This window comes from Ursus arctos, unplaced genomic scaffold (genome assembly GCF_023065955.2).
Source record: "Ursus arctos isolate Adak ecotype North America unplaced genomic scaffold, UrsArc2.0 scaffold_28, whole genome shotgun sequence".
NCBI classification, from domain to species: domain Eukaryota; kingdom Metazoa; phylum Chordata; class Mammalia; order Carnivora; family Ursidae; genus Ursus; species Ursus arctos.
This window is the reverse complement of record NW_026622963.1, coordinates 33293416-33318293: the sequence shown is the minus strand read 5'-3', so window position 1 is coordinate 33318293 and position 24878 is coordinate 33293416. Positions and strand designations below refer to the sequence as shown.

Genomic DNA, 24878 nt, shown 5'->3' with positions numbered 1-24878 from the left:
GACGGGCGCGGGACGGGTCCGGGCGGAGCTGCGGGCGGGCGGCCTGAAAGGGGTTAACCGGGAGGAGTAGTGGTCGGGTCAGGTTACTTCCCTTTAAAAAGACGGGGAAAGGAGGAGTCAGCGCTGGTGGGGCAGTGTCGGTGGCCGCCTGACTCGGCGGCGTCGTCGGGGAGGAGGCTCCCAGCCGGCCTGGGTCGAGCGCCCCTGCGGCCGCAGGCAAGTGGAGCGTGGTAGAGGGGCTGCGGGGCGGCTGCGGAGGGGCTGCGGGGCGGGTGCAGGGCTGCGGGCGGAGGGCGCAGAGGGGCTGCTGCGCGGCAGTCGGAGTGAGCGAGGGACCCGGACGCAAGCGCGAGCAGAGAACCCCACATCTGCTGCCGACGCCCCCTTCTCAGACGGGTACACTGAGGTCCAGGGAGAGTGAAAACTTCTTCTTTCCTCTTCTTTTCTCCTGCCCCTCCTCCTCTTCTTTTTCCAAAAGTTTATTCCTAAATGGACAGCGGGTTCCAAGGCAACACTTCGTTCTAGATCTAGGTAGCACCAATGTTGTGGCGGGGACCCCAGATGTTTCCGCAGGAATGGAACGAAGCAGCGCCCCCTCCCCAGGCACACGAAGGGCTTCCTGGTGCGGGATTTCTTCATTGCACCTGTGGCCAGGGGGCCCGTCCCCGGGGGCTTCGTGTTTAGCTCCTGGAGTTTCTCCTGCTCCTCCCTCTGTTCCTGGCCGAGGGCTTCATCTTGACCACCTCCTCGGCCAGGTTCTTGGGCTGCTCCTTTGTGGCAGGAACAGGTGCCTGCGGCCCCTTCCCCAGACCCCTTCCCCAGGCCCCACCACCGGAAGTGTGAGGAATTGTTCTGGCAGACATCCCGCTGTGATCTTGTGGCCTACTAGCCCCCTTCCCTATGGAGCCTTGGAGTCGAAGGCTAGACCATCCATGGAAGAAGGTGAAGCTGCTTCCATGTCACAGATGGGGAACGGTCCCACCTGTGTGAGGCCACCCAGGCCCCACCCTGGGTTCCCAGCGCCCCGCCCCAGCCTCTGGGGCCAGCTCCTTACCACAGCCACATCCCTAAGGCAGGACCTCCAGCCCCTCTGCTTGAAGTTTGATGGCTAAGCATCCTGAGGAGATAGTGGGGGTCCCCACATTGGAAGGGGCTGGGGGATTGGAACTGGGCCTAGGTCCCGGGCTTGTGGCTCCGGTGGAAGGTCCAGGACCACTGGCTGGGTGCCGTTGGACAGTCTGAGAGGGATGGCGGGGCCGGGGGGCCAGCTGCGCATGCTGAGGCCCCTGGGTGCCTTCATCCACACCGACAGCCATCCCCACCTGCGTGGCCCCACCCCAAGTATCTGTCATCCAAGACCCGACGGTGGCTCCAGTTGCACCCACGGAAGTAAGGCCAAGGTCCTCCACAGGTCTGTGTCTGGTAGCAGTCCCCAGCGCGGCCCTGCTGCCAAGAAGTTCCACTTCCTAGAACCACCCCCAGCTTTCCAGTCCTGGTCTGGAGGCACGGAGCTCAGATCCCATTGGCAGAGCCCCCAAGCTGGCTTCCATCAGATTTTCAGTCTCTTGGCTGCTTCCTGCAACAGTGGCTTCAGCTCCAGGACCCTTAATGTGCCTATAAAATTCAGAAGGGGTGGGGCGCCTGGGTGGCTCAGTCAGTGAAGCATCTGACTCTTGATTTCAGTTCAAGTTATGATCTCAGGGTCATGAGATCGAGCCCCACGTCGGCTCTGTGCTGAGCATGGAGCCTGCTTGGGATTCTCTCTCTCTCCCTCTGCCCCCCCCCCCCGCCTCCCCTTATATGTGCATGCTCTCTCTCTCAAAAAATAATAATAATAATAATAAAAATTCAGAAGGGACACACGGTCCTCCTAAAAGATGATCAGACCTTTCATCCTGCCCAGATCTGCCTTTGTAACTTGCTATCACGTGTTGTTACGCTAAACAGTTTTAGAAAATGTGGGGTGGGGTGGGAGAACATTTTATGAGGTTGGGAGCTTGCATGTGTGTCGTTAAGCCTTTAAAAGCCGCCATTAACTAACTGTGTGACCTCAGGCAAGTCACTTAATCTCTCTGGGCTTTGGTTTCCTCAGCAGCTCCCTGGTGGTGATTACCCTCGTGGGGCCCATGGTAGATACTCAGTTACACGGATGGGAGCTTCCAGGCAAGATCCACAGCCCAGAATGGCCCCTCCTTGGCTCGTGTACTGCCCACCCCACCCCGCCAGGGCCTCTGCTCCTTCCCTCCTGAGTGTGCTACGCTGGGTTAGAAATCCGTAGCGGCAGCTAACTCCCCATCAGGGCCTTCTGAGGTTCTCACAGGACAGACAATGCCTGATGCTTCCAGAGGAAGCACCCTGGGGGGCTGGCCCACACCCAGCCTCGGGCAGCCGTGCATGGAGGCCTCGGAAGCTTGGGAGTAGGCCAGGGGCTTGAGGAGCCAGAGTGTGTCCTATGCTGGGGCCCCAGCCTCGTCCCTACCTCCCCCTCACTGTTCCTTCAGGACAGGCAGACAGGCTTCAGCTTGTCCCTTAGAACCCAGCCTGCCCAGCCCTGCAGGTGACAGGGGACAACTGAGTGAGCTTTAAGTAACAGCCCAGGGTTCTATGAGGGAGCCTGGATCGCAGCCAACTCCTGGTCCTAGGCTATCCCCACCACACCCCCTCCCAGCTCCTGGCTTTCCCGTGTTGGAATAGAAAGCAATTTGTGCCCCCCACATCTGAGACAAAGGTGCTGTTCCTCATTCCGTTGACGGCTTCTACATGTGTGGCTATCTATGCCTTCAATACTCTCCCACTTGTCAACCTTAGTATTTTTTTTTTTTTTAATTTAGAAGGATTTTTGTTCTCTAGGCTGAAACATAGACAGGCAGAAATATATAAACCCATAGAAAGACTGCTTTGGTTGCGATGGGGCTGGAGGTACTCAGCTTCTCCCCCATCAAGAGATTAACAGTAGAAGGAACACACACTCTGCTCACTCCAAAGACAGCCCACAGGGGACCCCAGCCCCACACCCAGACAGGGTGGAACGATGATTTCCAAAGTGAGTGCAGTGATGCAAGATGATTTTAGAGGCTACGTAGATGAATAGATTTTAAATCAATATCATTAATTAAAATGTATATGGGAAAAATTTTAACTTAACACATCTAACCATGAGTTCTTGGTAATTACTGCTCTGAAGAAGGGTAAATAGGGGATTGATTTAAAGAAAAATATTGGGGCGCCTGCATGGCTCAGTCAGTTAAGCATCCGACTCTTGATTTCAACTCAGGTCATGATTTCAGGGTCGTGGGATTGGGCCCGTGTCAGCCTCCACGCTCACTGAGGAGTCTGCTTGAGATTCTTTCCCCCTCCTTCTCCCCCCACCCCCGCTTCTCCCTGCACTCGTGTGTACTCTGTCTCAAATAAATAAAATCTTAAAAAAAAAAGAAAAATATTAAGTGAATAATATACAAGAGAATCACAGATATGGCAAAAGTCACAAAGGGGATTTGGGTCTACGATCCAGGAGCCCAAGAAGGAGTGTGAGGTGGGGGGGGCATATCTGTCCCCAGGATCACGTGTCTGAACTAGGGTGAGTTCTGTCTTTAACCACTGGCTTATTTTCTTGTTCATGCATCCATTCCCCAAGCATGTGTTACCTGCCTGTTCTCTACTAGGTGCTTTCCTGGTGGGGGGGATACTGTCTCCATGGTGCTCAGAGTCTTGGGGGTGCTGGGAGGGCTGTCCTGGGACAGCATCACTGAAGTGAGCCTCCAGGACGATGGGTGAGGGAAACGCAGAAGCTTTCCAGACCCAAGGAGCAGCTTGTTGCTGGTGGAGAGGGGGTTGTGGTATGCAGCTAGAAGGGGGAGAATGTGGTGGGCTTGAGGAACAGAAAGAGGCTGGTGGGCAGAGCCCAGAGGGTGACAGGAGGAGAAAGCTTGAGATGAGACCAGAGAATCTTGGGGGCTGGATCATGCCAGACCTAAAAGCCATGGCAAGGATTGTGTTTATGATCATTCATTGAGCCAGTATTTACTGGGCTCCTGCCCTGTGCTGGTAATGGAGGGGCTTATAAAGTTAGGGTCTTCCTTTAAGGTGCTCAGGTCTAGTGGCAGTCTTTTGAACACATAGATGGTCTGTTCATAAGCGCTGTGATAGAAATGTGAAACAGATGCCAGGGAAGCACAGAGGGAAGAGGAGTCACCATGCACAAGAAGGCCGTGACATTGGAGCTGGGTTTTGAAGGATGAGTAGGAGTTTGACAGGAGGGAGAGGAAAGGCATTCCTAGTAGCAGAAACAGGATGAGTGAAGGCACAGAGGTATGAAAAGGCCCAGCGGGTTTGGGGAAATGGCTGAGGCTGGAGCCACAATAGGCATTGGAAAGAGGAGAGGCCAGACAGTCAAGTTCACAGAAAGTCTTCAGACTCAAGACTGAGGTTTCATTCCTTAGGCAACAAGGAGCCAGAGACGGAGTTTGAGCAGGAAAGGAAGATCCTTCTGCTGAGGTGTGGTGAGCTTGGGGACTGCCACCACTACCCAGTGGGGTGTGAAGATGGCCAGGCTTGGGCCGTGGCAGGGGGGAAGCTGTAGAGCACGCCCCTCTCCGTGCCCCCCAGCCTGAGCTGGCCTGGTGCCCAGAGCAGGGACCCTTATTACAGGGCAATAAGCCGCCCGCTGCGCCAACTTTAAAAACTAGAGGCTCTTTCCAAAAGAGTGAAGATTCCAGTCAGCTGGGCCTGTGGTCCGCGTCCAAAACAAACAGGAAGAGACCGCAGTGGGGCAGGCAGGGCCTCTTTCTTTGTTTGGGGCAGGGATTAGGCCAAGTGGGCCTGTGGGTCTTTCTGCTTCAGACGTGGGGGGGGGCTGTAGGCCCAGTCAGGGACAGACTGAAACTTGGTTTAGGGGGACACTCGGCGCTGGGGACCAGCCTACAGGGTTGCTATAAAGATGGCCTCCTTAGGCCAATCCTGGCCCGATGATAGACTGGAAACACATGCCACATCACCCTTGGGAACCACTGTCCCTTGTGTCACCATGCCCAAGCTGGAAACTTCTCTTGGGCACGCGGCTTCTGTCAGCCCAGGCCTGAGGAGGGTGGGTCCTGGCCACCATGGTGGGAAGTCCACACTGGCCAGCCCAGGGCCCGGTAGACAGGTCTCTAGAGAGAAGGACAGAAATGCTAAGGGCTCAGAGCACCCTCAGTCTGAAGGATGGGCATTACGGATTCCCCCGAAGACCCTGCACTCAGCCCCTCACCTCCACTGGCCCGTCGACAGGTGGCAGTCAGTCATTCTTGCAGTTATGTGTGAATGAACTTACCTACATGTCCCTTCAAGGCATGTGTGCATTCACTTCCCAGGCGGTCACACAGCCTTGGGAAGGCAGACCCGAGCCGGGGCAGGGAGTGGCAGATGAATGAGGTTCTCAGGGAGCTTCCAAGCTGATGGAGCTGGCCTAGGTGAGCCCTGAGATATTTTTGGCCTGAACAAGAACACTGCTTGTCTGTCATGGTTGGAGGAAGGTTCCGAGAAGAGGGCAGGCGGTTCTCCCAGGGCTAGAGTGGGGGCAGGGACAGAGATGGAAAGGGGCTAGAAAGACTTCAATAAGCAGTGATTCATGCATGTGTGTGTTCACTCAACGAGTATGTATTGAGCACCTGCTGTGTGCCAGGCACCATGCCAGGGGCTGATGAGAGGAAGCAGCCAAGGGTCTGCTCTCAGGGGGACTGCAGTTGCTGGGAGAGACAGACAGGACTCAAGTCTTCAGCACACAGATCAAACGGAAAACTGCACTGAGTTATAGGGCTTCGACGAAGAGGTTTGTTGTACTGATGGAACTAATAGGGACTTGACTTGGCTTCTCTGAGAAAGACTGGGAGGAGGAATAAGGAAATAACTAGGGAAAGAATTGGGAGAAGATGATCCAGTGAGCAGGAAGAGCGTGTGCAAAGGGCCTGTGGCAGAGGGGCCTGGCTGACGACCAGAGTGGCTGGACCACTGGGACAGAAGGGAATGTGGTGAAAATGAGGCTGGGAAGTGGGCAGGCTGATGGCATCTGAACTTGTAGGTCCCTTTAGAAGATTTAGTCTGGATTTTATGAGCAAAGGAAGGGTTTTGTTCTGTTTTTAAGATTTTACTTTTAAGTCATCTCTACCCCCAACATGAGGCTTGAACTCACGTCTCTGAGATCAAGAGTGACATGTTCAGCTGACTGAGCCAGACAGGTGCCCCAGGAAGGTTTGAAACCGTGATGAAAAGCGATCCAGTTCTTGTGGCAAACAGGTTTGAGGGGGCCTGAACGGAAGTGGCGAGTCTGTGAGGGGATAACGGTGTCTGCATAAACGGAGAGTGGCTTTGACCAAGGACATGGTGAGCTCAGGGGGTGGGGGCAGTATTGGACGTGGAAGTGAGGGTCAGGAGGTATCAAGGTCTGAGCCACTGGGCTGCCGACGGGAAGAGTGATAATGAACATTATTTTATTAAGTATGATAAATAATATCTTCGTTTCTACTAAGGATAGGAAAAGAGGCCATGGCTGAGCTCTGAGTGAGGAAGAAGGGAATGACGTCTGGTTCTGCTATGTGGTGTTTAATATGTTTTCTCATTCAATCTGTGCAACAAAGCTGAGAGGTGAATACTGTCATCTACCAATGAGGAGAGAACTCTCAGCAAGGTAGTTACCTGCCCAAGGTCACAGACGGGAAGAGGTTAAGCCTCCACTGGCCTCCTGTCTTAAAAAAAAAAAAGGCGGAACATCTTTCTTTCTCTCAGTATGCTGATAGTTGAGATAGAAATTTTTGGCAAGAAGGGATAAGAGGGGAACCTGGAAGAACTCCTGCTCGGGAAGAACTCAAGGGAGGCTGGGACCCTGTCCCCAGGGCTTGAATTGCCCTGGGTGTCCTGCCGGGGTCCAGCCACAGGCGTGACCCAAGCCGCTCTTGACCCAAGCCAGAAACTAGCTCTCTCGTCTGCGTCTCCCACCTCTTGCTCCTGGGAAGTCCTTCCCTGACTCTAACCTCAATCCTCCTGCTTCTGTCCCACGGTCCCAGCACGCAGGCAGATCAGTGCCAGCCAGCCCCACTGCTCCCTCTACCTGCTGCCCGCCCTTTAGCCCTCTCCCTGCAGCCCGTGACGTTTTTGCTCCCCAGCAGGCACGCTGGCACACTGCGTCTGGATCTCCTCCTCTCCGGAGCCTGAGCAGAGGGTGCCCTGCCCAGCCTACTGACCTTTGCCTGTGTGAGCCCTGGTTAATTTTTGCCCAGGCTGTGGGCTGTGGGGATCCTCCCCCTCCCCCCGGGGATATAAGTCTGGCCCGAGGCTGCCTTGCTCCTCGCCGTCCTGAACCTCCCCCAGCTTCCCCCCTGCCCTCACCATGGCCAAGGGCTTCTACATTTCCAAGCCCCTGGGCATCCTGGTCATCATCCTGGGCGTGGCGGCCGTGTGCACCATCATCGCCCTGTCCGTGGTGTACGCCCAGGAGAAGAACAAGAACACCGGGAGCTCCACTGAGAGCCCCACGGCCACTGCCACCACCACCGCGGCCACCACCTTGGACCAAAGCAAACCATGGAACCGTTACCGCCTCCCCAAGACTCTGATTCCCAGCTCCTACAACGTGACGCTGAGGCCAAACCTCACCCCCAACAGTGAGGGCCTGTACATCTTCAGCGGCAACAGCACCGTTCGCTTCCGGTGCAATGAGTCCACCAACGTCATCATCATCCACAGCAAGAGCCTCAACTACACCAACATCGAGGGGCAAAGGGTGGCCCTGCGGGGCGTGGGGGGCTCCCAGGCCCCTGCCATTGACAGCACCGAGCTGGTGGAGCTCACCGAGTACCTGGTGGTGCACCTGCGGGAGCCGCTGCAGGTCAACAGCGAGTACGAGATGGACAGCGAGTTCCAGGGGGAGCTGGCCGACGACCTGGTGGGCTTCTACCGCAGCGAGTACGTGGAGAACGATGTCAAAAAGTAAGTTGCAGGGGGGTCTGTCTGCTTGGTGGGGGCAGGTCCCAGATGCTGGGGCAGAGCTGGGTCCTGGGGGCCAAGGAAGGGCTTGGACTGCAAGCCTTTGAACCTCCCGGAACCTCTCGCTGGCCCATGGCTCCAACCACGGGTCTAGTGGAACAGCTGCCTAGAAAGCAGTCCTCTCCTGGGGGCTTTCGTACCCCCCATGAGGGACTCAGGGGCGAGTGGGAAAAGAGCCTCTTGGACAGATAGGAAAACTGGGGCTCAGGGGAGAGACACTTGCCTGAGGCCTCCTGGTGAATACAGGGATGGAGCCTGCTGGGACTTTGACCCTGAGTCCTGAAGGAGCTCTGATCTCCCAAAGGAGCTGGCCTGTCAGGGCCCAGAGGCTGCCTGGGGGAGGTGGAGGAGGGCAGGGATGAGGCTGGACCAGCCTTTCATGCGCCCCTTCTCCGGCATGCCCGGCAACACCCTGAAACCCCCCACCCCGCCCACCCTCACGGGGCGCAGGCATTCCACCGGCACACCCTCTAACATCCTGGTTCGGGCAGGGTGCTGGCCACAACACAGATGCAGGCTACCGGTGCCCGGAAATCCTTCCCGTGCTTCGACGAGCCAGCCATGAAGGCCACATTTAACATCACCCTCATCCACCCCACCAACCTCGTGGCCCTGTCCAACATGCTGCCCAGAGGTGAGTGGGTCTGTCCTGGGGCCGCACAGCCTAGGAAGGAGGCACCCCGGAGCTAGGGCGCAGAGCAGGGAGAGGAGGCGTCACCACGTGTTTGAATTCTCTCCATGCCCAGGCCCCACCGTCCCTGTTACGGGAGACCCCAACTGGAGCATCACCGAGTTTGAAACCACGCCTATAATGTCGACCTACCTGCTGGCCTACATCGTTAGCGAGTTCAAGAATGTGGAGACGAGAGCGCCCAGTGGCATCCTGGTAAGAAGCTGGGCCCGCCCTCCTTCCCCAGGATTGGCCCTGGTCCGAGGGATATTCTTGTTTTAATTCCCTCCCATCTCTGCCCCTGAGTTGCTAACCAGTGTTCGAATCACAGCTCTGAGTGATCTTGGACAAGTGTCTTAAGTTCTGACCCTCAGTCTCTGCATCTGAAAAATGGGTCTCTACTTAGGAAGGGAGTTCTCAACGCCTGGGTGCCAGGCAGACGGTGGTCGTGACTACTATTATTCCCAAGGGCTCCTCCTTAGGACTCAAAGCCCTTCAGAGACCTCACCTCCCAGCCTTCTCCTCTGCTGCCCACACCTCTCAATTTAACTTAGTTGGGGCCCTCGCTAGCCTGCTGACCTGTGGGGCCCGGCCCATCTGCCAGACCCAGCAGGGGCCTCTGACCTACCTCCATCCTCTTTTCAGATCCGGATCTGGGCTCGGCCTGGTGCAATCGACGAGGGCCATGGAAGTTATGCCCTGAATGTGACAGGCCCCATCCTAGACTTCTTTTCTGCACACTATGACACACCCTACCCACTCAACAAATCTGGTGAGTGAGGGGCCTTGTGGTGGGGCCAGAGGATGGGGCTCCCTACCCAGGGCCCATCCTGCCAATGCCCTTGCCTCCCCAGACCAGGTCGCCTTACCTGACTTCAGCGCTGGCGCCATGGAGAACTGGGGGCTGGTGACCTACCGGGAGAACGCCCTGCTGTACGACCTGCAGTCCTCCTCCACCAGCAACCAGGAGCGGGTGGTCACTGTGATTGCTCATGAGCTGGCCCACCAGGTAGCCCCACATCCCAGGGAGTGCTGAGAAGTGAGCCGGGGGCTCTGGGAGGAGAGGGCACAGGCCCTGGCTCCGCCCCAGGAAGCTGCGAAGGGGGGAGGGTCCCAGCCGGCAGGATAGCGGAGGGGAGCCACGGTGATGTCGTTGAGGTCCTGACCAGCACCTGGCACGTGGGGGACACACGGTGAAGGGGAATTCTGGGTACTGTGAGTGACCACAAGGCCGGAGTGGCTAGCCAGGCTGACCTTCCCTCCCCAACAGTGGTTTGGGAACCTGGTGACCTTGGAATGGTGGAATGACCTGTGGCTGAATGAGGGCTTTGCCTCCTATGTGGAATACCTGGGCGCCGACTACGCAGAGCCCACCTGGAATCTGGTGAGCCAGCTGGCTGGGGTCCCCCGGGTCTGGGGTCGGTGGCCACTGCCCCCCCGCCCCACCGCCAGGTTGGTCTCCTGATGGCCACTGGGCTTTGCAGAAAGACCTCATAGTACTGAACGACGTGTACAGCGTGATGGCCATAGATGCGCTGGTCTCCTCCCACCCTCTGTCCTCGCCTGCCGACGAGGTCAACACGCCGGCCCAGATCAGCGAGGTGTTCGACTCCATCTCCTACAGCAAGGTACTGAGGCAGTGGGGGGCAGGCAGAGGGAGTGGGGACTCAGAGCCCCCACCCACCCGCAGCCAGGACTCCCGGAGCACCCACCCTGGCCCAGTCAGGGTGCAGGGTCCTGCTGGCTCGGCACGGCTTTCTGAGACCCCTCCCCTTCCCCAGGGAGCTTCGGTCCTCAGGATGCTCTCCAGCTTCCTGACGGAGGACCTGTTCAAGAAGGGCGTGGCGGTGAGTACCCTTGGCCGGCCATGGGGGGTGGGCTTCCCCCAGCACCTGCTGTGTGTCCCCGAGCCCCTGCCTACCGCAGGGGGTCAGTGGGAGAAGCTGGGGAGCAGCAGCTTTGCCCTCACTGTGGCCTGTCTTTCCACAGTCCTACCTCCACACCTTTGCCTACAAGAACACCATCTACCTGGACCTGTGGGACCACCTGCAGAAGGTCAGTAACGGCCAGCTGTCTGCTGCCATTTTGTTGGGGTCCTGAGACGCTGCAAGCCCCCGGGGGGGTAGGGGGCAGCGTGTGTGGGAGAGGATGTGTCCAGCTGCACTGCTTACCAGCCCAGGCAGGTCCTTTGAAGCCTCGGTTGCTCATCTGTAAAATGGGTGCAGCAATAGGTCCTCGAAGGAGGTGTTACGAGACCACGGGTCAGGACCCCGGGCAGGCGGCTGCCCCCGCTGTAGGGAGCTCCATGATGGGAGCCGAGGGGTGCCTCATCAGCCAGCCCGCACGTTCCTAAGCCCTCCTCTTCCTGGAACTTTGGGTCCGGTCATTCCACCTGCTCAGCACTCCTGGCTGCCCTGTGCCCCGACGGGCCCCTCCGGCCATAAGTCCGCACACTCCGGCACCCTGAGCGTCACCTTTGACCTTCTCGCCCAGCCCTGCCTCGCATTCCTGTCCACTCAGACCCCACGCAGCCCTGTCTGTGGGACAGACCCTCTGACCACCCCACCCTCCCCCCTGCCTCTCCTAGGGCTGAAGACTGCACACTCCCATCTCCCCATCATTTCCCCTCCCTCACAGCAGCCTGACTGACCCTTCCAGACTCCCGAGCCCAGTCCAGCAGGGTGGGGAGACCCACGGCCTTGTCAGGGAGTCACAGCTGGGCTCCAGCGCCCTCCTGGCTGGTCTCCAGTCCAACTTCTATCTGCCAGGAGCCTGGTCGGCCCCCCTCCCCAGCATCCCCCCTCCCTGGACCTCCCACAACCTGCTGACAGGGGGCACCTCACTGCCTCGGTCCCTGCCCTCCACATCCACTGTCTTCCTAGCCTGCCTCAGTCTCCGGCTCCTTCCTCTCCTGCAAAGCTGAGCCCTCCTCCATGCCAGGTGCCCTTCCAGCTCCACCCCTCCCTCCCTCCCTCCCACTCCCTCTGTCCCCAAGCCCCCTCTCTCTGCAGCAGCTCCACCTCCCCCTCCCTGCTCAGCTTCTGCCCTTCTAAGGCTCTTCTTCCTCTTTCCTGTCTTTATTTTCTCACTTATTAACAGATGTTGTTGGTTTTTTGCCGTTATTACAAAAGCAATGCACGTGCATGGAAACAGATGAAAAAAGACCTAGGAAAACAATAGAGAGCACCCGAAGCCCGTTCCCCAGACCACCCAAACTCTTACCCTCTCCCTGGCTCTGCACCCTGCCTGCTCCTCTGCCCTCTCCTCCTCCAGGGGTGTTTGTGCTGGGCGCCCCCCCACATATCCACCTCACGTTGGGCCACAGAAGCGGGGGGCCCACAGGGATTTGCTTGGCCGATGTGCGGCGCACCAAATGCCTGGAAGTTCTCAGCTCGCCCAGCCCTGGTGCTGGGACCCCGGCTCCTGCCTCCCCACAGGGTGGCCCTTCCAGAGCGAGGCCGGGGGTCTGCCCAGGCTGCGGCGGGTGGGCAGAGTGGCGGGGGCGCTGCGCTGACGGCCGCCCCGGGTTGCTGCGCCCCAGGCTGTAGACGACCAAAGGGCCATCAGTCTGCCTGACTCCGTGCGTGCCATCATGGACCGCTGGATCCTGCAGATGGGCTTCCCGGTCATCACCGTGGACACCACCACAGGCACCCTCTCCCAGCAGCACTTCCTCCTCGATCCCACGTCCAACGTCACCCGCCCCTCAGAGTTCAAGTGAGCAGACGGGGTCCCCGGGGCAGGCGTCCTAGGGAGGGCTCCAAGGGGCAGTGGCCGTGGTGCCCCTTGACCATCGCGGGTCCCGGCCTGCCACGGTCCCTGCCCTGGTGGCTGGAGACAGGCTCTCCCTCTCCGGCCGGGAGGATGGGCGTGCTTGGCGCCGGAGCTGGGCGGGCGCGGGGAGCCCGGGCCAGGTGGCTCTCCCCGGCCGTGTCCAGGAGCTGCTGTCTCTCACCAGCCGGTCTCGGGGTTTCTTGTTGCAGCTACCTGTGGATTGTGCCCATCACTTCTGTGAAAAACGGCATACAGCAGACAGACTACTGGCTTCCGGGCACTGCACAGGGTAACCCGGCCGTGCCCTAGTGGACAGCAGGCACACCCCCTACTCCCAGCTCCTGGCCCACGCTCTCGGGGCTACGACAGGCCTCGGTGATGGCTTCCTTGGAGCCGACTGCTTTGGTTCTAAGCTCTACTCTGCTGTTGCCCAGCTGTGTGACCCTGGGCGAGTTAGCATCCCTCTCTGGTCTCCCTTTCCTCATCTACAAAATGGGGCTGAGAATGATGTCTACCCCGTTGAATTGTGTGGGGACTAAGGAAGAGAATGTATATGAAATGTTTAAACAGCACCTGGCAGAAAGTATGAACAGCCCTGCTCTGCCAGGTACCGAGGAAACCAAGCTTGAGGCAATTTATCCTCGGCCTCGGCCAGCACTGCAGATGAAGAGAAGGAAGCTAAGCAGCTAGAACTTTCCAGAGCTCTGTCGAGTGCTTTTAACAGAGGCATGGACAGCCTTTGGGCTGCTGGGGCACAAGGCAGGGAGCCTGGAATAAGAAAGATTCAGCTTTGTGGAGAGGTGAGGGAAGGCTGGAGGAGGTGAGTGGCATCTTAGAGGAAGGGAAGGACCTAGCCAGGCTCATGGCGGCAGAAGAAAGAGCGCGTGCAAGGCGGAGTGGTAGGAGAGAACGTAGGGACCGTGGCTAGGCCAGAGGTGTGCCCCCAAGGTGCGGCTGGTTCCTGAGGTCCCTACAGGCTGCAGGACACCGCGGCTGTGTCCTCAGGCCTGGAGGAGCCGGGGCAGGTGGGAAGTGGGCAAGGACCACCTCTATGGAAGGACGTCCTCTGGCCGCCGGGAGAAAGGCTGGAAGGGAGGGCAGAGAGGGGCAACACTAGGGGGTCGACCAGCAGGGAGGCATGGCCTGGGCTCCCTGCTCGGTGACTGGGGCCTGTTGGAGCTGGCTACAGGCCCGGAGAGGGGGAGGTGGAGGACAGCAGCCTGGGGGGTTGAGTCTGAGTGGCCTGGGGGTGTGCGGATGGAGATGTCCAGGCCGCGGTCACGGCCCAGCCATGCGGAGCCTGCGGAAGGCAGGGTGGGCACGGAGGGGCAGAGATGGCACGAGGTCCCTCTGAGGTCACCGGCCGGCCCAAGGCAGAGTATGGCCTGGCAGCCCAGTCCCGCGCCCCTTCTCCTCCTCTCTCCTTGCCATCACCCGAGGCTGAGGGCCAGCCGGTGCCAGGCTGCATGGGAGGCTGCTCCTGCTGAGGCCTGGACAGAGGCAGGCCAAGGGTCAGCCTGTGGCCTTCTGAGCAGCCCCACCCAGCTCTGGTCTCTCTCCACAGTCCAGAATGACCTGTTCAAAACCACAAATAATGAGTGGCTCCTGTTGAACCTCAATGTGACGGGCTACTACCTGGTGAACTATGATGAAGACAACTGGAGAAGGATCCAGACTCAGCTGCAGACGGACCTGTCGGTGGGTGTCTGCCCCCCGCCCCCCCGCCCAGGCCCCGGGCCCAAGATGGTGCCCCAGACTGCCGGGCCCACCCCCACCGCCAGCCTGAGGTCATAGCCTCTGTTGCCCTTTCTAGGTCATCCCTGTCATCAACCGGGCTCAGGTCATCCATGACACCTTCAACCTGGCCAGGTGAGTGCCCTCTTCCTCCTCGGGCCCAACCTGGCTCAGGCCTGGTGACTTTAGCAAGTGCGTGTCCGTGTCGAGAGCCGCTGCTCTTCCTCTCAGCCTTACCGTCTCAGGCACAGGGCTGCGGGCTCCCTGAGCTTCTGTACACCCCTCCCTGGGCCCCAGATAGGGCATCCGAGACTCAGTGTGAGTACTTTACCTGAGGCCGCACGGGAGGAGCCCCTGACAGCCAGACACAGGCCTGTCCACTCTAAAGCCACACCGTACTGCACAGCACCAAGCTTTCTCTGAGCATGAGCAGTGTGCCAGGCCGCCACTCTAGGTGCTCAAAACATCTGGGGAGGCCAGGACAGGAGAGACACAGCACCTGCTGTGTTTCCTGCAGGTGCTAAGCTGATTTAAGTAATGCCCCCATAGACACGGACATTTATGAAACGAACGTGTGCACAGGGTTTGAGAGGGAGGGGGGAGGAAGGCACAGAGGGCCAAGCAAATCAGAGAAGAGGTGGGCAGAATAAAGAGCACAGGCTTTTCGTCCTGATGAATCTCAGCTCTGTGGCCTTAGGCAAGTCACTTGACCTCTCTGAGCCTCAGTTTCCTATTTGTAAAGCGGGTCACAGTACGTGACTGGCCGTGGGTGAGGCGTGGCCTGAACTGGCCTCGTTTGTGGCAGCATCCAGCATCCATGTCCCCCCGCCCCATCCACGGTGAACACTTGAGCGGCTCAGCTGGGGCTCTGGGACCTCAGGTTCCATGAGGGGGTTGAAGTTCCGTCCAAGGGGCTGGACTTACTTGAGCCTGTCTCTTTGTCCCCAGTGCTCAAAAGGTGCCCGTCACCCTGGCGCTGAACAGCACGCTCTTCCTGATCGGAGAGAGAGAGTACATGCCCTGGGAGGCCGCTCTGAGCAGCCTGAGTTACTTCAGACTCATGTTCGACCGCTCTGAGGTCTACGGCCCCATGACGGTACGGAGGGGCGCGGTGGGGTTCAAGGGCCGTTTGCTCCGGTGCCTGAACTTGCAGCATTAGGGAGTTCGCAGAAATACTGGCTGGAGCGGTGGACCCTGCAGACTGCCACGACACCGGTTCTTTGCCAGAGCAGGCGGGGTGCGAGAGGGCTATGGGGTAAAGGGAGCAGGTACCGACGAGGTGAGCAGGTTGGGAGGGCAAAGAAAGAACACAGACTTCTAGCGAAGTGCGCTGTTCTGGACGGTGGCAGACCCTGCCCTGGGAGTTGGGAAGGCCCGCCTTTTCTCAGCCGTGTGGCTTTGGCCCACTCTCTTCGGCCCCAGCGAACCCCGCTGTGAAGTGAGCCAGCCCATCCCTGTCTAGCCCAAGGGCGGGGAGGGAGATGCAGGTGTTTCAGCTTTGAAGTTGGGGTGCTTGTGGGTGGGATATGTTGAGGCTCCCATGAGGGAGACCAGAGGGAAACTCAGCAGTTTCAGACCAAAAAAAAAAAAAAAAAAGGACCCAAAACGCTGACATGTGGAACAGTCGGGGATTGGTTAAGTAAACTACAATATCCTTGTGATGACTATTATACCACAGATGATACTCGAAGAGTTTTTTTTTTTCTTTGAGAGAAAGAAAGCAACTGCGTGCATGAGATTGGGTGGGAAGGGGCAGAGGGAGAATTTTAAGCAGACTCCACACCCAGCACGGAGCCCAACGCGGGGCTCGATCTCACAACCCTGAGATCGTGACCTGAGCCGAAATCAAGAGTCAGGCGTTTAATCGACCAAGCCACCCAGGCGCCCCTTGAAGAGATCATTTTTAATTACAGAATTCTCACATTAGGGTATTAGGGTAAGTGAGCTTTTCACTCAGTAACCTGCCCACCCTGGGGTGACCCCATCCTCCTGACGCAGTGAAGCCATGATATTTGGTGAGCTGCTGCTCAGCTCTGGGGCCGGAGGCCCTCCCCCAGGGGAGCACCCCCTACAGGAGTTTTTGAGAAAGTGTCCATAGGACATGGAGGGATACCGTCTGCAATGTCTTTGTCCCACTGCCACACAAGACCCAGAATTTACCTGGGTTTAGAAGGTTCTAGGTTGCAAATGATTCCTCAGCGAATTTCAGGCCTCGCTCCCCTGAGGCCCAGCCTCCCGTGTTGCTGTTGAGAAGCTCAGAGCCTTGCTCATTCCTGGTTATTTGAGTGTGGCTGTTCTCTCCCTTCTGGAAGCCTGTGGACTCTTCTCTCAATCCTTGGTTGGCCTTTGTATGGGTCTTTCTCCTCCTCCTGCCCTTTCCGTCTGGGCATTTTGGCATTGCTCCTTATGACGTTCTTTCCCGCTTGCTGTTCCATTCTCTTTCTGGGCCCCCTGAAATCCAACCTACTGTTCTTGCGTTGGCCTTTCTTCTGTCCTGTGTTTAAACTTCCAGGTACTGGTCCTGGTTCCTGCATCCTTTACAAATCTCTGAACGCTCAGAGGGTATTCATCTCAGGCTTTTACGAAGCTTTCTTTTTCTTCCATTGACTGGTTTCCTGGGTCTTCTGTTTGTTTTGGTCCCCTCTTGAGAGACCACGGGGGAGGCTGAGCCGCCCCCTTTGAATTAGAGTGAGGCAATAAAAGGCAGTTGGAAGTTCCATGAGGAGGTCACATTTGTCACCCTCAGGTCTCATTGAGGGGTGACTGGGTGGCCAAGTGACTCCTCATGGGGACCCTCAAATATTAGTATCCATGGGGCTCCTGGTTGGCTCAGACAGAAGACCATGTGACTCTTGATCTTGGGGTCTTGAGTTCAAGCCCCACGCTGAGTCTAGAGATTACTAAAAAAAGAAAAAGAAAAGAATAGTATCCATGAGCGTGCTCCCCTGAGACCAGAGAGTCATCCTCTATCTTGTAGAACGAAGCTGGTGATGCTCACTTTCTGGGATTGGGGATGGGGGGAGAAACTGGCGATATCTCCATTCAGGATATAAACTTCCACCTCTGGCCCTCTCTGCAGTCCACCAGTCCTTCCCCTGTGTCTGGCGACCCCCAGTTCTGAGCCCCCACTCATTCAGCCTCACCCACGAGGGAGGGCGGGATGTTGCCTGCTGCCAAGAGGGAGGCGGGAGCTCGGGGGTTTAATTGCTCCTGCTACAGACTCTGACTCCTTCTCCCTGTGTCCAGCCCCCGCCTCACCCCCGTCCCCTGTAGACCTGTCCCTCTGGCTCTGAGCCATGTCGCAGCCAGTCTTGCTTCTGGCTCCGCACGCCCCTTGTCAGGTGCTGTGCGGCAGGCTCAGCCACTCTGCCCGTCCCTCCCTCTGTCCCCACCTTCCAGCTCCTTGACTGCACGGGCCCCTCATCCACTCTGCTTTCCCTTCCTGTTTCCCTTGTTCTCCGAAGTTTGAAGTTCGTTCTTGGACCCAAGGCAGGGCTTCCGTCCCAGTGCCGGAGACAAAGAGCAGCGTGCAGAACAACAGAGATGCTAGGTAGAAAAGGAAAAAGAAGGGCACAACTCACTAATTTGAAAATCCTAGTTCGGGGAAGCTCCCGGGTACATTTTAATTTCTGCAGATGCTGCTCTGTGTTTTCTAAGCTCCTTACAGCACACGTGGGATAACTTAGCATCGGGCATGGTGGGACGGGGTAGGACCCAACACCATATTCAAAAGTGCGGCACGGAGACCTGGAGTGTTAGACTGACTGAGGCTTTTGGATGGGAGAACCTCAGACCCATGAGCTGAAACCAGGGCCCTCGCCGACCCCTTTGAGCCCTGCGGCCCCGGGCGAGGCCTGAGCCTCCAGCCTCTCCGCCTCTGTGCCATGAGCCCCACCCACTTCAGAGGCTTCAAGGGGCTCCAGAAAGGTCAAGTGTGTGTCTCACCTTCGAAGCCCTTCCTGTTTTCTTTTTCCCAGAACTACCTGAGGAAGCAGGTCACGCCTCTCTTTGATTATTTCGAGACTATCACCAAAAACTGGACTGAGCACCCACAGACCCTGATGGAACAGTGAGTGTGCTGCTGGGAAGCTCAGAGCCCTGCTCGTTTCCTCATTTCTGGGGGTCAGGGGCGCCCTGCCACCCTGACCTGGGGAGTCCAGGGCGGGGCCCTGCAGTGTCCACCCCTCTGGAGGACATCTCCTGGCTGGACCAGGGCCACCATCAGGAAGAGGAACAGCCCCCCCCTCCCAGGAGAGGAGGCCTGCCCTGAGGCTCTTTGTGGCCTGTGGGCCCATCTGACCTCTTTGCACAAGGGACCAAGCTGAAACTGAGGTCCCTCACTGGCTTGGTCATTTTATTTTAAAGATTTGTTTATTTATTTTAGAGAGACAGAGGACTAGTGTGCATGAGCTGGGGAGGGGAAGAGGGAAAGGGAGAGAGAGAGAATCCTCACGCAGACTCCCCATTGAGCACAGAGCCTGACATGGGGCTCAAACCCAGGACCCTGAGATCATGACCTGAGCTGAAGCCAAGAGTTGGCTGCTTAACCGACTGAGCCACCCACACGCCCCTTGGTCATTTAGATTCTAGATGTTCAGATTGGGGCTGGAGCTTGTGCTGACCCCTCTAGGTCCCTGGGCTGCCCAAGGCACAAAACAAACAGGGGGACCCGGTGGACCGGGTGGGCCGCAGCCAGAGACAGAGCCCGGGCCCTGCCGTCCTCCCTAGAGCTGTGCATTAGCAGGGGGATCTTGGCCGGAGTGTGGCCCAGGTGACCCATGAGCACGTTGACCAAATGTCGTCCTTGGCACAGGTACAGCGAGATTAACGCCGTCAGCACCGCCTGTACCTATGGGGTTCCTCGGTGTAAGCAGCTGGTCTCAACTCTCTTCGCGGAGTGGAGGAAGGACCCCCAAAATAACCCGTGAGTGTGTCCCCCGCTCCTCCCCCAACCTTCATCCGTCCCTCAAGCCCACAGCCATGGCCTCGTCAGACCCTCGTCCCAGCCTCCCTGCTCCTGCTCCACCCCTGACCCCCCACCCCACCGCTCGCCAGGATCTACCCCAACCTGCGCTCCACCATCTACTGCAACGCCGTTGCCCAGGGCAGTGAGGAGGAGTGGAACTTCGTGTGGGAGCAGTTCCGAAATGCCACGCTGGTAAACGAGGCCGACAAACTGCGGGCAGCCCTGGCCTGCAGCAACCAGGTCTGGATCCTGAACAGGTGAGGGAGTCTCCCTCCCCACTGGGGACCAGGATCCCCCCTGGGAGAGAACGACCCAGCCAGGCCTCCACACTCTCATTCATGGGATCCCCACAAACTCGTGCGGTGGGCCAGGATGTTCCCCGTTTCACAGAGGAGAACACTGAGGCTCAGAGATGCAAAGCAGCTTGCCCAAAGTCCAGAAGCTTAATCGGAACCCAGGTCTGGGTCTCCGTCCCAGGCTTTTAACTGCTGTGGCTTCTTAGCCTGTAGTTGACTGCAGTTCAGTTCTCCTGTCTGTCAGGGACTCGGGGCAGCTGCACCTGAGTCGTTTTAGATGTGCAGCTGGCCACACCTCAGGCCCTTGCATGAAGGCTCCTGGCTCCCACTGCCGGACCCCAGGAAAGAAGGGCCTCCCTCCATGTCAAAGACAGATGTAGGGGCGCCTGGGTGGCTCAGTCATTAAGCATCTGCCTTCAGCTCAGGGCATGATCCCGGGGTCCTGGGATCAAGCCCCGCATCAGGCTCCCTGCTCCGCTGGAAGCCTGCTTCTTCCTCTCCCACTCCCCCTGCCTGTGTTCCCTCTCTCGCTGGCTCTCTCTCTCTCTCTGTCAAATAAATAAATAAAATCTTAAAAAAAAAAAAAGACAAATGGAGCCACCCTACCTGGTACACGGCTCTTGGCTCAGGTATTCCTTCCTTTATTCATTTGTTCCTGGTCCCTCATCAGATATTTATCAGGCACCGGGGCCATGTGACACAGGACACTTGGCGTAGCCAGTGATCCTCCCTAGCAGACTCAGTATCCCTTCTACCAGAGGGAGGTAGGACTAAGGGGTCTTGAACCCTCAGTAGGCTGAAGTGAAATTAAGAGGCTGCAGAGGAAGTGTGGGGGAGGGGAGGGTGGGGTCCTTCGCCGTCCTGGGTTCTCTCTCGAATCCTCTGACTAGAGCCCTTGGAAGTGGTCACTAAGTCAGCATCCTGCCCTCACAGGTACCTGAGTTACACCCTGAACCCTGACCTCATCCGGAAACAAGATGTCGCCTCCACGCTTAACAGCATCGCCAGCAATGTCGTCGGGCAAAGTCTGGTCTGGGACTTCGTCCAGAGCAACTGGAAGAAGCTCTTTGAGGAGTGAGTCTGCGGAAGCGTGTTAGGAAAAGTGCCCACCGAGGCTGGGGTGTCCTGGGGGGGGGGGACGGTTTGTGTGTCTGTGTGCATGGGGCACTGCCGGGCTGGAAGTTGGGGGGCTGTGGGCACTGCCAAGGAATGCTGGAAAACTAACCCAGCTTGAGGTCAGTCAGGTGCGGGGCAAAGACAAGGCAGGGTATGGGCCGGCTCTCTTTGCACTTGGGGGAAAGAAAGTCTGTTCTCTGCAGAGATGGGAGCAGGGACACTGCAGTCAGACCTGTGTTCATGTCCTGGAGCACGTCATTTCATCTCATCTACAAGATGAGGACAGTCACAGGCTGGCTGTGAGGGTACAGTGTCGCCGGCCAGTCACTGAGCGTTAGTTCTCAGCCCCTCCCGGCTCTTCTGTCCCCCTCCTCACAGCTATGGCACTGGTTCCTTCTCCTTCTCCAACCTCATCCGGGCAGCGACCCAGCGGTTCTCCACGGAGTTCGAGCTGCAGCAGGTAAGCAGCCCTGGATCCTGGGGCGGCACCCAGAGGCCCATCCCGTCTAAACGGGCAGCTGACATTCAGCGAGTGCCCCCTGAGTGTGCTCCCAAGGGACCTTGGGCTCCATGCCGTCGGGCCTTCCTCATTTCCAGGGGAGGCTGGGCATCCAGGCTTTCTAAACAGTGACAGTGCCATCAGAAACATGCATCTTGGAATTTTTGTATTGGCAAAAAGTAAAGAGAATCGTGTACATGAACCTCCATGTACCCATTACTCAGATTGAACAATTACCAACATTTTGCCGATTCTTTTTTGGGGGTGCATAATTTTCAAGCAGAGATCACTTACATAATTTCATGTGTAAGTGGTTTAGTCCTATCTAAAATAAAGGAATTTTTAAAAGATAATCTCAATGTCGTTAGCAAACCCAAGAAAATGAACAATTTCTTACTATCATATTCTACCCGGGGCCATTTTAAACCCCCTAGGTTTCTTTTAAAATTCTTTTTGCAATGATATGTATGTTCAAATCAGAAGCCAAACAAAGTTAACTCATTGTATTAGGTTGATGTGTCTTTTTTTTTTAATTGAGATGTAATTGATACACCATCTAGTTCCAGAACATTGTCATTACCCCCAAAAAGAAACTGTGGCAGTCACTCTCCATTCCTCTGTCGCCAGCCCCTGGCAACCACTAATCTACTTTCTGTCTCTATGGATATGGCTAATCTGGATAGTTCATAAAATGGAATCATATAATATGAGGCCTTTTGTGTCTGGCTTTCACTGAGCATCAAGCTTTCAAGTTTCCCCCATGTTGTAGCGTGTAGCATCCTTTTTATGGCTGAATAATATTCCATTGTGTGGATACACCACATCTGTTTATCCACCAATCAGTCGATAGACATTGGGTGGTTTCCACTTTTTTAAAAAGATTTTATTTATTTATTTGAGAGACAGAGAGTGAGCGTGGGAGAGAGTACGAGCAGGGCCGGGGAGGAGCAGAGGGAGAGGGAGAAGCAGACTCTCTGTTGAGCAGGGAGCCCGATGAGGGACTCGATCCCAGGACCCCGGGATCATGACCTGAGCAGAAAGCAGACGCTTTACTGACTAAGCCACCCAGGCATGCCCACTTTTTGACTATATGAATAACGCTGCCATGAATATTCATATACATATTTTTGAGGGAACATATGTGTTTGTTTCTCTTGGGGATACACCTAGAAGTGGAGTTGCTGGGTTGTTTGGTAACTCTATGTTTAACTTTTTGAGAAATTGCCAAGATGTTTTCCAAAGTAACTGCATCTAATTTACATTCCAGTGCCATGTAGGAGGGTTCCAACGTCTTTCTGTCTTTGTAGACTCTTGTTTCTTCCTTTCTTCCTTTCTTTCTTTCTTTCTTTCTTTCTTTCTTTCTTTCTTTCTTTCTTTCTTTCTTTCTTTCTTTCTTTCTTTCTTTCTTTCTTTCTAATTATAGCCACTCTGTGGGTATGAAGTAATATGAATAGCATTTCCCTAATGACTAATGACGTCGAGCATCTTTTCATGTGCTTACTGGCCATTCGTATATCTTCTTTGGAGAACTGTCTATTCAAATCCTGTGCCCATTTTTTAATTGGGATATTTGTCTCTTTATTGCTGAGTTGTAAGAGTTCTTTATATATTCTGGATACTAGGCCCTTACTGGGTACCTGATTTGCAAATGTTTTCTTCCAGTCTGTAGATTGTCTTTTTCTGTTCTCGATAGCGTCTTTTGGTGCACTGAACTTTTTTGTATTTTGATGAAGTCCAGCTTTCTAAATTTTTCTTTTATTGCTTGTGCTTTAGGTGTCATACCTAAGAAATAGTTGACTAACCCAAGGTCACAAAGATGTATACATGCTTTTTACTAAGAATCTTACCATTTTAGCTCTTACATTTATGACTTTGATCAATTTTGGCTTTATTTTTGTATGTGGTCTAAGGCAGGGGTCCAGCTTCATTCTTTTGCATGTGGCTGTCCAGTTGTGCCACCACCATTTGTGGCAAAGACTGTTCTTTCCCCCACTGAACGGTCTTGGCACCCTTGTTGAAAATCAGTTGACTGTAAATGTAAGGGTTTATTTCTGAACTCTCAGTCGTCTGTCATTAATCTATTTGTCCCTATGCCAGTACCACACTCTGTTGGTCACTGTAGCTCTGCAGTGAGTTTAGGAACGTAAGCCCTCCAACTTTGTTCTTTTTCAAGATTGTTTGGCTATTCAGAGTCCCTTGCATTGCTTTATGAATTTTAGGATCAGCTTGTCCATCTCTGGGAAAAAAACCAAAGGCAGTTGGAATTTTGATAGGGATGGCATCAAGTCTGTAGATCAATTCGAGAAGGGTTGCCATGGCATAAAGCTAAGTCTTCCAGTCCATTAACACAGATTTGGGTCTATTTGGGTCTTTTTTTCCTTTTCTTTAGGTCTTAATTTCTTTCAACAATGTTTTATAGTTTCCGACATGCCCATCTTACATGTCTTTTGTCAAATTTATTCCTCAGTATTTTGTTCTTTTTGATGCTATTGTAAATGGAACTATTTTCCTAATTTCATTTTTGTATTTCTCATTGCTAGTGTGCAGAAGTGCTCTATGATCTTGGTATATCGCTCCGGCATCTTGCCACCTTGCTGAATTCGTTAGTTCTAATAGGTTTTTTTTGGTAGACTCCTTAAGATTTTCTGTATCCAAAATCATGTCATCTGCTAACGGTGATAAGTTTTACTTCTTCCTTTCTGGATGCCTTTTATTTCATTTTCTTGCCTAATTGCCCTGGCTACAGCCTCTAGTAATATATCTTTTAATCTGTGACATCTTTTTTTTTTTAAATAATGCCATTTAGTTGTTGAAACAACGAGGTTATTTGTAGTATAGAAATGGCCACATTTTGAATTTGCCTGATTGCTTCCTTGTGGTATCTTGTTTAATTTGTCCCTCCCCCCTCCCTTGATTGAGCTGAGATTAAAATTCAATGAAAAACTGAGGGCCAACTCAATAAAGAACCATACAGTGAAGCTCAGATCTATACAGGAGCCATACTTTTGACTCTGCCCTAGATAAAGACTTTATCCCAGGGGGAGAGAAGGACGGGCCCTTTCTCTCCTGGGGAATAGGCTGTGGCTGTGTTCCCAAGAGCCCTAATGTGGGTGGGAGGACAGAGGACCGGGCAGCCCTCTGCTTGAGGCTGTGTTAGAGACCCAGCCTGGGGCTGAGAATCTTCGTTTCCCTGCAGCTGGAGCAATTCAAGAACAACAACATGGACGTAGGCTTCGGCTCGGCCACGCGGGCTCTGGAGCAAATCCTGGAGAAGACCAAAGCGAACATCAAGTGGGTGAATGAAAACAAGGAGGTGGTGCTCACGTGGTTCACAGAAAACAGCTCATAGTCCTTGCCTTAATCGTCACCTGGCCCCCATGCGAGATGCCTCTGGCTGTCTGCCCCTGTGGCCCACGGCAGCACCCCATTCCTGGAGCCTGAGGCAATGGTGTCCTCCCCTCAGGGACGAAATCTCTGGCCTACGTTTTCTCCACTGTGCCCATGGGGCCAATCCGGTTCCTGATGGCCAGACTGTCCAAGCACCTCCCAGCCCCTGCCCCTCATGCCACCCCCATCCCGGGCCTGGCATGGTGCCTGTCACCCAGGGCCCTGGGGCTGATCTCAGGGAAGCCCAGCTCTAGGGCCAGATGAGCAGAAGCCCTCGATGGACGATGGATGGCCTTGGCGGGGTAGCCCTGTGCCCTCTCTCACCTTCCCATAAAGACCCTGAACCTGAAGAATCAACAGGGCACAAGATCTATATTTTTTTTTCTAAGAGAAAATGTAAATAAAGGATTTCTAGGTCAA

General features: G+C 55.6%; 1 protein-coding gene across 2 annotated transcripts; it reads left to right on the top strand.

The window, feature by feature from the left end:
* Window positions 1-108: 108 nt before the first annotated feature.
* On the top strand, window positions 109-24878 carry ANPEP (alanyl aminopeptidase, membrane). Of its 2 annotated transcripts, none has more exons than XM_057303724.1 (21): window positions 109-220; window positions 7140-7959; window positions 8508-8650; window positions 8763-8902; window positions 9332-9458; window positions 9541-9695; window positions 9957-10070; window positions 10171-10314; window positions 10468-10533; window positions 10676-10741; window positions 12228-12403; window positions 12670-12749; window positions 14025-14158; window positions 14274-14329; window positions 15143-15290; window positions 18172-18263; window positions 19008-19118; window positions 19250-19417; window positions 20390-20530; window positions 20951-21032; window positions 24268-24878. In XM_057303724.1, exons 2-21 carry the CDS (start codon window positions 7361-7363, stop codon window positions 24418-24420), a joined length of 2895 nt encoding a protein of 964 aa, XP_057159707.1. In that variant the 5' UTR covers window positions 109-220; window positions 7140-7360; the 3' UTR covers window positions 24421-24878. The 2 variants fall into 2 exon arrangements, with proteins under 2 accessions (XP_057159707.1, XP_048076802.1); XM_048220845.2 differs by having other exon boundaries at window positions 115-216.